General features: G+C 35.5%; 1 protein-coding gene across 1 annotated transcript in view; it reads left to right on the plus strand.

Annotated features, from left to right (window-relative positions):
• Positions 1–13,741, plus strand: part of DTWD2 (DTW domain containing 2) — a 97,308-nt gene that overhangs the window by 15,321 nt on the left and 68,246 nt on the right. The window contains exon 2 of the mRNA XM_032627602.1: positions 12,523–12,613. Coding sequence (XP_032483493.1) covers positions 12,523–12,613 — 91 coding nt within the window. The remainder of the gene's footprint in view (positions 1–12,522; positions 12,614–13,741) is intronic.

Raw genomic sequence — 13,741 nt, forward strand, 5'->3', positions numbered from 1 at the left:
AGGCTCCCTGGAAGAGGGGTGTGGATAGTGACCTGTGCTTGCACACAGGCTTCTTGGTAGCTGCAGCAGCAGCCTTAGCGTCTCATGCCCGTCTCTGGGGTCCGCGCTGATAGCCGGGGCTTGCGCCCATCTCTGGAGCTCCTTTAAGCAGGGCTCTTAATCCCCTCTCCTCGCACACCGGGAAACAAAGAGGCAAGGAAAGGTCTCTTGTCTCTTCGGCAGCTCCAGACTTTTCCCCGGACTCCCTCCTGGCTAGCCGTGGCGCACTAACCCCTTCAGGCTGAGTTCATGCCGCCAACCCCAGTCCTCTCCCTGGGATCTAAACTCCAGAGCCTAAGCCTCAGCTCCCAGCCCCCGCCCGTCCTGGCAGGTGAGTAGACAAGGCCCTTGGGCTGGTGAGTGCTTGTCGGCACCGATCCTCTGTGCGGGAATCTCTCAGCTTTGCCCTCTGCACCCCTGTTGCTGTGCTCTCCTCCGTGGCTCTGAAGCTTCCCCCCTCCGCCACCCGCAGTCTTTGCCCGCGAAGGGGCTTCCTACTGTGTAGAAACCTTTCCTCCTTCACACCTCCCTCCCACTAGTGCAGATCCCGTCCCTATTCTTTTGTCTCTGTTTTTTCTTTTTTCTTTTGCCCTACCCAGGTACGTGGGGAGTTTCTTGCCTTTTGGGAGGTCTGAGGTCTTCTGCCAGCATTCAGTGGGTGTTCTGTAGGAGCAGTTCCATGTGTAGATGTATTTCTGATGTATCTGTGGGGAGGAAGATGATCTCTGCATCCTACTCTTCCACCATCTTCTCCTGAATCTAACTTTGGGTTTTGTTTGTTGTTCTTTTTCTACTTCCTTTAGATGTAAGGCTAGATTGATTTTTTGAGATTTTTCTTATTCCCTGAGGTAGGCTTGTATTGCTATAAACCTTCCTTTTAGAACTGTTTTTGCTGTTTCCCATAGATTTGAATTGTTGTGTTTCCATTTTCATATGTCTCCAGATATTTTTTGCTTTTCTCTTTGATTTCTTCAGTGACACATTGGTAGCATATTAAGTTTCTATGTGTTTGTGTTTTTTGCAGATTTTTTTTATTGTACTTGATTTTTAGTCTCATACCTTTGTGTTTAGAAAAGATGCTTGATATTGTTTCAGTCATCTTAAATTTGTAGAGACTTGTTTTGTGGCCTAGCATGTGATTTATTCTGGAGAATGTTCCATATGCACTTGAAAAGAATGTGTATTCTCCTGCTTTTGGATGGAATGTTCTTTCTTTGACCTTTCTTTGACTTTGACTTTTTCTTCTTCCTTGTCTCTTTCAGCCTATTAGGTTTATTTATCATCAAATATTTTAATTTTAGTGCTAGGCCTTCTGGGACCTAGGGAAGCTCTACAGAGTTATGTTAAGACTTTTTATTGACATTAAATGCTTATATGGAATCAACAAAATGTATTGATTAAGGGCATACACTTTGGAATTAGAACTGGGTTCTAGCCCCAGCTCTGTTTTCTCTTGAGAAAGTTATTTAGCCTTTCATAGCCTTGGTTTCTTCATCTGTAAATTAGAGCAATAATACTACCTTTGTTTGACAGGTTTTGTAAGAATTAAATGAAGGTAAAGTATTTAGCATAGTGCCTATAGCATATGCACATTTGCACAAAATTGTGCAGTTGTTAAATTCTTCCTCGTTCCCTTTCCTCCTTGTTCTCATCTCTTATCTTTTTCTCTTTCCTCCTCTTCCTTCCCCTCTTTTTCTCCCTCCTCCCTCATTCTTTTTCTCCTCCATGAATTATCATTATTATTATTTACAAAATTGGTTTATTTTGTAGTCATCTTCTTCCCTGTTTGGGTAGTTTTTCTAGATTCAGAGATTAAGGGCAAGTAAACAACTTTGTGTGTGTTAATGTTGCAGGTCACCATAATTAAATTGCCTCATGATGGAGAGTTTATAATCCTAGGGCTTTTAAAATACTCAACTTTCCAGCTACAAATAAATATTCCATTGATGAAAAATACTTTCTTTAGGGACATCAAAATCGGTGGCTTATTCATAGCATTCTTGTGTTCTCTTATGTAGTAAAGTAACCCTATCTTAAACCTTATATATTTTTCTCTCTTATATCAAAGAAAATTCTCAATTCTCTTTTGCTTTTTTGAAGAAATGGACCTTTTTATAAATTTAGGAGGAATATTTCCTTAATAACTCAGGTATTCCAAATCTGCATTTTAAAATATAGACAGCTTTTAGGCAAGGGAAAGGAGGAGAAAGAATAAAGAAAATGAAGATGTTTTCTAGTAACACGGTCCCTTCACTCTATGCTATTCTTTGTAAAATATCTCTGCTGAGGTATAGCTGGTCCTTGGGACAATTTAACCTCTGACTCCTTGCTTGTCAGGATGGCCATTCATGCTGTCCCCTTTAGTTGACCAATGGCTAAGGAGCATAGAATTCTGCTGCACATGGATCTGGAGGCTTAATTTGATGAATCATGTGGGTAGTCTTTGTTCATTCAATCATTATTAATTCATTATCCAGTAAAGGCACAGCTTGGGTCATAGAAAAACAATTAAGAAATTGTTTCCTCTAGAATTCATAGTGAATTGAATGTGAGGGAAAACATGTCTATGTAATAAATATTTAAGACAAATTATGAAAGTATAAAATAAGAGTTTGTAGAGCAAAGAGTGATTTACTTAACTTGCTATTAAGAAAGATTTTTTTTTATATTTGTTTTATTTCGATATAAGAAGACAAAGTAAATAATAGGATAACTGACTATAGATGATTACTTTATGACAAGATTCTCAGTTGATCTGTCACTTTGTCATTGCATCTCTAGTAGGGGCTTTATATAGATGCTGTATATAGTCATCTCTCTGGACACAAGGCTTTTGTTTTCCAAGCATCTGGCTCCTCTGAAGGCTTTTTTTTTTTTGCGGTACACGGGCCTCTCACTGTTGTGGCCTCTCCCATTGCGGAGCACAGGCTCTGGACGCGCAGGCTCAGCGGCCATGGCTCACGGGCCCAGCCGCTCCGCGGCACGTGGGATCTTCCCGGACCGGGGCACGAACCCATGTCCCCTGCATCGGCAGGCAGACTCTCAACCACTGCTCCACCAGGGAAGCCCTGAAGGCTTCTTTAATATAATAACACTTACTAAAATTTTTCTTAGTTATAGATCTTGTAGTAGGAACAAGCTTATCTCTAGGCCAGTGATTTCTAAATTATTTTGAATACATACCACAGTTGGTTAAAATATTTAGGATGTAATTCTAATAGGTATACATATTTATCTATGATAATATACATTTATCATATACTAATGTATGACTTGCCTCTTAAACCATAAAAAAACATAGATAAAAGGGAAGAGATAATGGTGAAATAAACTATTTAAAAATGTTTTGCTAATTGTGATGGGGTCCTAGTCTTATTATTTAGTACTTTTGAGACATAATATATACTTGCAGTAAGGTTTATGATTGTAACTTACTGATAGTAAGATGTGATTTCATAGTTCAAATAATCTTTATAATTTCTACTTTTTAAAGTTATTGTCATCTGATTAGATTTATTAACTCTAATGAAGAGTTTGAAGTAGCAGTAAGAAAGGAACAGCTCTGCCATATACTTATTTATTTGTGATTATGTAATTAGAATTTCTTCAGTATAGACTCTTCGTGGGTATATATAGTTTCTTCGTGGGTGCTGTTAACACTTCATGTTATGAAACTCCTCCTTTTCTATTAGGATACTGCATATCCTGACACATTACCATGTGATATACCATCTCACAGAGGGAGTGTTATTCTATGTACTAAATATTAGTTGTTTAATTATAAATAGAAGTGATAATATTGATACTATCTTTTTGCACCTCATTGGGATATTTTACTTAACTCACTTTGGACACCACTCTTCTAAGCATGCCTAGGTCAATATGTCTCATTTAAAGATAGTTATTATCTTTAGAGAGTTACTTCCTCTCCTATAACAGTGATTTTTTTTCTAAGTCTATTGTTCCTCTACTCCTGAAGGCATTTATAAAATAAAATAATGCAGTGATAAAAAACAGATTTAAGGGGTTATGAGAATATCATTTCTTTTACACTTGAAGCAATCAGACATGGTTGAGATTGCTTCTCTTTATGAGATGAAATTTTATTATAATATTATATTAATAACGAAAAGCTGTTTCTTCTTTCATTGATTATATTGGATATAGTTTCAAAAATGTAAAACCTAGAGTTTATTTTACAGATTATTTAAGTTTCTTTAAAGTGACAGTAGAGGGCACTGTGGCATTTCGTTTTTCAAAGTCTGTTTTAAAATTAGAAAGTTGTTGCCATTTTTATGTGTAATGCAGTGTATCTATTCAACTGATCTATTGAAAAGTGATGAAACTCTTTGTTCTTTGCTTTTTCAGTCTATGGGACTAAAAATTTTTTGTCGAGTGTTGGAAAACTTGAGGTGCATTATCTTTCTGGGTTCTACATTTGCTTTTGTTTAGTGGGTAAAAGAAATTCTTTTAAAGATAGTGATTCTTGTAAATCTATTCACTGATCTTTTTTTTTTTTAAGATTTAATTTTATTTATCTTTGGCTATGTTGGGTCTTTGTTGCTGCGTGTGGGCTTTCTCTAGTTGTGGCAAGTGGTGTCTACTCTTTGTTGCATTGTGTGGGTTTATCTTTGCGGTGGCTTCTCTTATTGTGGAGCACGGGCTCTAGACGCGTGGGCTTCAGCAGTTGCAGCACGTGGGCTCAGTAGTTGTGGCATGTGGGCTCTAGAGCACAGGCTCAGTAGTTGTGGCGCATGGGCTTAGTTGTTCCGCGGCATGTGGGATCTTCCCCGACCAGGGATCAAAGCCGTGTCTCCTGCATTGGCAGGCGAATTCTTATCTACTGCGCCACCAGGGAAGTCCCATATTCACTAATCTTTAAAGTATGCCTTATTAGTACTATGAGAAAAATAGCTTTCAGTGAATATTATGTTAGAAATTAATTAAACTTTCAAATATTAATTAAACTTTTGGAAGATGTTTTTGTAGGTTTTAGCATCTCTAGTCATATGTCAGATATAATTTTATTTCCCTGCAGGCTGTCAAAGATAGCATACCCAGAGTGACAGATTACCCCTGTTTTACAGCATTCACTTCAGAAGCCAGTCAGTCCTAGTCTGACAGGAAGCCTACGTATTTATTTCTACAACCTTATTGAGAAAAGAAGAAAAAGCTTATTTCATAAAATTTGTTCAGGGAAATTATTTGAAAATTCCATTTATATGTTAAGAATATAATGAACATTAATTTGTTGTATAGATTTTAAAGAAGATAAACCCCAGTGATAGAGAACAGTATTTACAATACATTTTCAATGTGTTGTAAGTGTTGAAGAGGGAAAAAAATCTCAGCTCTTACTTTGGTCATTCTGTTATAAGTTAGTTGAAAAATTACATTTTTATTACATTTGCCTGTGATTCAGTAGTTATTCACCAGAACTTTCTTGGTATCTTATTACTAGTTCTATGAAGAAGGAAATTGAAAACCTCTGACACAGTCAGGATCACATAGCAAGACAATGATATTGTCAGTGACATATCTTAATCGTTATTCCCTAAACCTATACCCAATTTACCTGTTGATATTTATTCAGATATTAATTTTTCTTCCTTAGATCTATATAAATTGTAAAAGTAGTTTGATTTTTATTTTAAGATGAATGTTCATTATTTATAAATAATGATAAATAATAAGGTTCGATGTGTAGTTATCTGATCTGTTTTTTTCCTATCATCCATAATAGTTCATAGGAAGCAAGGAACTTAAAAAAATTTTTTTCTGGCACAGTGAAAACATACACATTCAGTGAGGGCAGTAATCTTTCTCTCTTTTATTGTCCCAAGTGCCTAATGTCTGGTACATAGTTAAGATGTACAGTAAATGTTTGAATAAAATTTTGTTGAATTTACAAATTATTTAATCCATTATTGACTTGAAATATTTAAGCCTTCAAGGATTAAGTTTGAATGTAGGGAGATTTTTTTTTTCCTTTGGAAACATTTTTTATTTAAAAATTTTACTTACTTTTTTGTTCAATTTTTTTAAACTAAAAAATACAAAAACAGTTCATCCATTTCTCCCCCTTCCATCCCCTGCCTCTGGCAGCCACCAATCTTTTCTCTGTATCTATGAGCTTAGGTTTTTTTGTTTTGTTATTTTTTTTTTAAAGATTCCATATATAAAGAGAGATCATATGGTATTAATCTTTCTCTGTCTGACTTATTTCACTTAGCATAATGCCCTGGAGGTCCATCCATGTTGTCACAAATGGCAAGATTTCATTCTTTTTTTATGGCTGAATAATATTCCATTGCATGTATATCACAATTTCTTTATCCATTCACCTACTGATGGACACTTTGTTTCCATATCTTGGCTATTATAAATAATTCTGCACTCAACATGGTAATGCAGATATCTTTTTGATTTAGTGTTTTCATTTTCTTTAGATAAATATCCAGAAGGGGAATTGCTGGATCATATAGTGGTTCTATTTTTATTTTTTTAAGGAATCTCCATACTGTTTTCCATAGTGGCTGCACCAATTATTTATATTTGCACCAACAGTGTAGGAGGGTTCCCTTATCTCCACACTTTCTCCAGCATTTATTGCTATTCTCCTTGACAGTAGCCATTCTAACAGATGTGAGGTGATATCTCATTGTGGTTTTGGTTTGCATTTCCCTGATGATTAATGATGTAGAGCATCTTTACATGTACCCGTTGGCCATCTGTATATCTTCTTTAGAAAAATGTCTGTTCAGATTTTATGCCCATTTTTCAATTGGATTGTTTTATTTTTTACTCTTGAGTTGTATGTGTTCTTTATATCCCATATCCCCTTATGAGATATATGATTTTCAAATATTTTCTCCCAGTGTGTTGGTTGTCATTTCATTTTGTTGATAGTTTCTGTTTCTGTGCAGAAGCTTTTTAGTTTGATGTAGTCCCACTTGTTTATTTCTGCTTTTGCTTTTGCTTTTGGTGTCAGATTAAAAAAATCATTACCAAGACCTAAGTCAAGGAGCTTACTGCCTATATTTTCTTCTAGGAGTTTTATGGTTTCCAGCCTTACACTCAAGTCTTTAAACCATTTTGAATTGATTTTTGTGTATGATATAAGATAGTAGTCCATTTTCATTCATCTGTATGTCCAACCTTCCTAACACCATTTAGAAGAGACTGTCCTTTCCCCATTGTATATTCTTGGCTCCTTTGTTGTTAATTAATTGACCATACATGCATGGGTTTATTTCTAGGCTCTGTGTTCTGTCCTGTTGATCTATGTCAGTATAACACTGTTTAAATACTAGGGCTTTGTTAGTATAGTTTGAAATCAAGGCGCACGATGCCTCTAGCTTTATTTGTCTTTCTCAAGATTGCTTTGGCTGTTTGGTTTAATGGTTCCATACAAATTTAAGGAATTTTGGTCTTATTCCTGTGAAAAATGTTGTTGGAATTTTGATAGGGTTTGCATTGAATCTGTAGATTGCTTTGGGTAGTATGGACATTTAAAAAATGTTAATTCTTCCAATCCACGAGTACAGAATATCTTTCCATTTATTTGTGTGTTCTGCATTTCCTTTCATTAATGTCTTGTAGTTTTCAATATACAGATCTTTCACCTCCTTAGTTAAGTTTATTCCTAGGTATTTTATTCTTTTGGAAAAAGATTTTAAATTGAGGAGAGCAATTTCTCTGCACTTATTCACTAGTTTGGTAAGAGATGGTTTAACATTTGGATAGTTAGTCACCAGCGTAGTACATGCAGACAATTGTGGAGTAGGAAAGTATGAGAAAAATTGCTGTTAATAACAAATAAGCAAAATTCTTAATTAATTAATAAGGGGGTTAATAAAGGGGACATGCTTTAAAATAAATGGGTAGTGATATGAGCATGTTAAAGCATAAACCAAAACAATTAGGTTTAGCTTAAATCACAGTTAACAGTGTTTGTACATAAAGTACTTAGCTGTTTTTTTTTAAGTAAATATTTTCTTCAGTAAATATTTTTTCTCTCTACATGGTATTGCTTACCAGAAAGATCACAAATGATAACAAAGGAAGATCTGAGGGAATTCCCTAGTGCTCCAGTGGTTAGGACTTGGAGCTTTCACTGCCACGGCCCAGGTTTGATCCCTGGTTGGGGGACTAAGATCCTGCAAGCTGGACGTTGTGGCCAAAAGGAAACGAAACAACAAAAATGTCAAAGGAAGATCTGAGACTCTGAATTTCATTTATAATACAAACTAATTGCTTTAGTAGTAGAGAGGAAGTGAAGGAGTGATCAGTATTTGATATGTAAGAAAATGAAAGGATAGGATAAGAAATTGTGTAGGAGGAGAAAGGAATTTCAAGGTCGAGGTAAGAGGGAATGCAAAGGTATTCCCTCATGTATTCAACAGTATTTATTGATAGCTTACTATGCTAGGTGCTGGGATATAAAAGTGAAAAAAGTAGGTCAAGTCCTTGGCTCTTAGGTAGCTTACATTGTAGAGAAGGAAACTCACCTTAACATGACATGTCAAATAGTGGTAAAATGCCTCTTTCTTACTAATTAGGTTGAACGTTCTTTTTTCATTGCATTTTTATATTTTTTAAAAAACCAGCTTTATTAAGATACGATTCACAGACCATGGCATTTATCCTACTAAAGTGTATAATTTAGAGGTTTTCTGTAATATTAGCAAAGTTGTGCAAACACCACCAGTATTACAATGATTTTAGTAGATTATCTTTGAGTGTCTCTTTACAACATCTTTCTTTTAAGCTGCCTTCTTCTTTTGCATTGCATCCTGTCCATTAGGCTCCACTAATTATCAGTTGATCATTTTATCATTTCGATACAGTGCCCTGGAGAATAAATTGCTCAGCAGTCTGATCCAGTTAAATTTGGAGAGGGATAGTTTTTGAGGCCACTCTGAGTTTTTTTTCTGACTGCATGTGTGTTCTTAGCTGTCTCTTTCCATCGTTCTTTCTGATGAACTAGCTGGCCTATGATTTAGCTGTTGCTCTTAATTAAGAAGAGTTATTGTTTTTGAGAGCACCCTTAGGCTTGAACTTCTCACACTCCATTTCAAATAAAGTCAGTTACTTTGGGGAGAGCTTCAGAGCTCTCTTATAGTCTGCCTCTCCTCCAAGGTGGATTCTCTGAGTCACTGTTCTGGGTACAGGGCTAGTCAGTAGCCTCTGACTTACTGCTTCTGGTGTCGAACTTCTGTCCTACGAGTGAACTGGGGTGAGAACAGTTGGGGTCCCAGCATTTTCAGCCTACTGCACTGTGGTAAAGCTTCTGTTTTTTAAGTGGAGGCTGGGTGGAGGAAGGGAGACTGCTCTGTTGGCCACACTCACCAGGAATTTATTTTCTTCAATTTGGAGTTGGAAGGATGAGAGATGCTGATGGTCTACCTTTCTCTGTGACATATGGTAAGTCTTGATTGAAAGCTGAGAGGAAGCTCTGTTCTCTTGGCCACACTTACCTGGACTGGAGTTTCTGTCAACCTAAACTGGGGCAAGGTAGTAAATGGGTTATGGCTCAAATGCCACAAACTATCCCAATACCAAATTTTCATAGATTTTCTTGAATAATGTTTCTTCATTTGAATATGCCTTTAGGACAATTTCCAGAGACTTCATTGTTTTAAGTTTTTTAAAAAAAGATTTATTTATTTGTTTATTTTATTTAGTTTTGGCTGTGTTGGGTCTTAGTTGCAGCACGTGGGAACTTCGTTGAGGCATGTGGAATCTTTTGTTTGTGGCGTGCGGGTTTCTCTCTTGTTGTGGTGTGTGGGCTTCTCTAGTTGTGGCGTGTGGGTTTTCTCTTCTCTATTTGTGGCACGCGGGTTCCAGAGTGCGTGGGCTCTGTGGTTTGTGGCACACGGGCCCTCTAGTTGAGGCGCACGAGCTCAGTAGTTGTGGCATGCGGGCTTAGTTGCCCCGTGGCATGTGGGATCTTAGTTCCCTGACCAGGGATTGAACCCGAGTCCCCTGCATTGGAAGGCGGCTTCTTTACCACTTGTCTACCAGGGAAGTCCCTCCAGAGACTTTAAATGGTGGTTTTATAAAACAGTATTTGTCAGTTTTGCTTGTTTCACTGGAGTGTGGGTCTCTGAAGCAACTTTCCCTGTTATCCTGGAAGCAGAACTCTCCAAACTATTTAATTCTAAATCTTCCTAAAGATCAAACGTGTCCTTCCAGTAAAGAAATTACTACTTAATTCTAAATCTTCCTAAAGATCAAACATGTCCTTCCAGTAAAGAAATTACTATCTCAGGTAACTTTTTTTCCCCCTATGAACAGAGGTTTTGGTCAGACATGAAACCCAGAGCTATCAATAGCTAAAGCAGTTCTTTGCACTATCCTGTCATACTAAGGACTTTTATAATTACTATATATGTCATGAGCTAAAGCTGTTATTTTAAGTGTTTATTTTACCTAGTTTTCTGTTACCCACAGAAATCTACAGCTTTCACTCAGCTTGTTTACTTGTTGGATTTTGCAGTTCTTTGGCCCTGCTGATATGTAGATGCTTCCTGCATAAGACATATGACATTTTTGCATTCTTTCATATTCTTAGAATCATATAATTTATAAATATGTAAGTTGATATCCAGTTAAATTCTGATTTTTAAAAAATGGCTTCATCTGATCTTAAATTACATTTTATAAAAGAATTTTACTGACATCTGATCATGCATTGCAGTCATATGTAGAGTTTCATATAAAAATATCAGAAACTTAGGGACTTCCCTGACAGTCCAGTGGTTGAGACTTTGCCTTCCAGTGCAGGGGTTGTGGGTTCAATCCCTGGTTGGGGAGCTAAGATCCCATGTGCCTTGGGGCCAAGGGACCAGAACATAAAGCAGAAGCAGTGTTGTAACAAATTCAATAAAGACTTTAAAAAAAATGGTCCACATCAAAAAAATCTTTATAAAAAAAATCAGAAACTTAAACTTTTAGAATTCTAATGTATCTAATTCTCTTCCTCCTCCTATTGAATGGGAAATCCTTTCTAATTGCAGCCCTTGATCTGTTTGTCAGTATACGTAGTTCCATCAGTCACTGCTCCTGTGTTTACTTATGTTTAAGTGGTCTTCTTGGGACCGCTGAAAGACTCTCCATTCCTATAAATCTGCTCACATTCCTGAGAAGGAACCCATTGTAGGACTGAGTAGTCACACGGAATCATTTCAGACATCACTGGAAAACAAGTATATTGATTTTCCTTTGGTTAATCATCCACTCTGGGTTCATTGGTGGAGAGGGCAAGTGGGGTCATGTTGTACAATACATTTCTACCTTTGTGTAAGATATTATCTAGATGATTTCTTCAGCAGGAGCAAAGGTTTGACAGTTTCTTGCAGAATGAGGTGGTAGATATAATTGAACCAATTTACTCACACTGTGTTTTATTAATGTAAGTATTTCTTACCTTAGGCTATAACTCAACATAAGTAAAATTGAGGAAACAGTTGATCGTGATCAGTTTTCTAGTAGTAAGTATGCTGTTGGGAATTCTCTTTAATGTCACATTCACTTGTGTACTATTGTAATGGCATGTAACATCTGCCTATAGTAGTGATCCATTGTGAAAATTTACTTCCATCATATACTGTGTCTGGCCGTTTGTTGAATTTCATATTATAAATACACATATTAAATATAGGATATAATGGTAAACTATCCATGTATATTCCTTCAATACCTTTGGAAGGACACACAAGAAACTAATCACTGGTTGTCCTTAGGGAAGAGAATGCACCAGGCTGGAGGACTGAGATGGGAAGTATACCCTTTTATTCCATCTGAATTTTGTAATAAGTATTTTTGAAACAATAGTAAAGCACTAAAAAGTAAGTAAAACAAAAACAACAAAGTAAACAATAACAAAAGGGAAAACAAATGGATAGACTGGCGTTCTGTGGATATAATTCTAGCCAAAAATACTTTGGTGGCCCGTTTGGGTTTCTTCTCACAATTGGTAAGCTCTCCATGTTGACTGATGGCTAAGTTTGATTAGAACCCTCTTCTAGGTGGTAATTATATTCTAATATTTTATCATCATTTTGTTCCCTCCAACTTCAGATGATTTAGATCAATTGCCAGGTTTCTCTTTGACATGAGATCTGTTCTTGATTTGGAATGCAAATTATTAGAAGTGTTTCTTCATGAATAAAAAGAGCATGGTGGTGACTTATGAGTATTCTTCCATTGAAGATAATTAAGGCAAGATTTTTTGAGGTTAAAAAAAAAAAAGATTTTTTGAGGTACTTTGATCTATATGGATGGTAAAAAATTTACTTGAGTCTTTTTTCAAATTCTCATATTGAAAATATGATTGATTAAATTCATTCTTGGTATCATTTTAAAGAATGCAGCTTTAGCAAATCTATATAATGAAGTGAGATTATGTTCAAATTTTAGGTTATTGGTATATAATTTTATTTTAAACATACAGGTTTTCATTTTTTTTCTGCCCTTTAGCCGACCTCAGAAAGTGTGTTTGTGTCCGTTTCTACCAGTGCATCCTCTACACATCTCTACCCACTTGTACATAATTCAGCATCCAGCAGAGGTAAGATGTTATAAAATACACAATTTCAGATAGAATATTAGGATACAAGAGGAAGTATACAGATGAACATACTCATCCCTTTCAGCTCTTCAGCATTTTTGAAAATAAATTGATGATAAATGCTCTCTTTGGGAAAAAAATAGTTTCTTTTATATATTATATGATAGTATAGTATCATATGCTTTATAGACAGACAAAAAATGTGTTATTTCATAAAATGGTGTTATTTCATAGAAAGTACATTACTGAATTGTATAATGAAAATTGAATATATAGAAGTTTAGAACTCCAACAATTTTGTATAGAGGAAGAAAAGATTTTGTGAGTAGAGAGCTAAGAAATTATTGCTTTTTAAATTTTGGTCATAGCTTGTATCCTTTGATGTCTTTTCTTGTTAGGGCAGAAATAATGCTCAGCATTTTAGTGTTATAAAATGAATACGTAAAATAAATTTTTTACTTCTTTAAGTGAATAGACAAATATGTATGTTTTACATGTGTATATAAAAATAAATATATAAAAATATGTGTACGTGTTGTATAGAAAGACTTTTTAGTTAATAATTTCATATGTTGGTGAGAATTATGCATGTGCTAGTGTGTATGTATGTTAGTAACTCTTGATTAACTGCAGTAATGAAGAGAGGAGCGAAGGAGATCATAGAAAACCAGAAATTATCATCAATACCAGACTAGTTGATGCATGGTACAAAAATGGGTTTACTGTAAACTGAAGTTAAAACTCTTCCAGGCTTTTAAAGGAGGAATAATTTTTTCTTAAATTTCTGAGGTGTATACCACTTTAAGACTTTAACAAAGACATTAAAGTATATTAATCAGTCACTTTCCTTTTCCAAATGATGAAGCAATTATTTTTTATTGCAAATTGTTAAATATTTCATTTAACAATGAAATATTTTTTTTTCAGTGTTTTTTTTTTTCAGTGTTAACAACATGCTTTTTTTTTTTTCAGTGTTAACAACATGCTTTTGTCAGGATTGTGACACTTTAATCACTAGCATTATTTTACTGCATTTAAACATACAACACGGTGCAGCTCAAATTTACATAAAATGATAGCTTACTGGCCATAACAGTTGTGGCTAAAACTTGACTTTTGATGTTGAGT

The sequence above is a fragment of the Phocoena sinus genome, chromosome 3 (genome assembly GCF_008692025.1).
Source record: "Phocoena sinus isolate mPhoSin1 chromosome 3, mPhoSin1.pri, whole genome shotgun sequence".
Lineage (NCBI taxonomy): Eukaryota > Metazoa > Chordata > Mammalia > Artiodactyla > Phocoenidae > Phocoena > Phocoena sinus.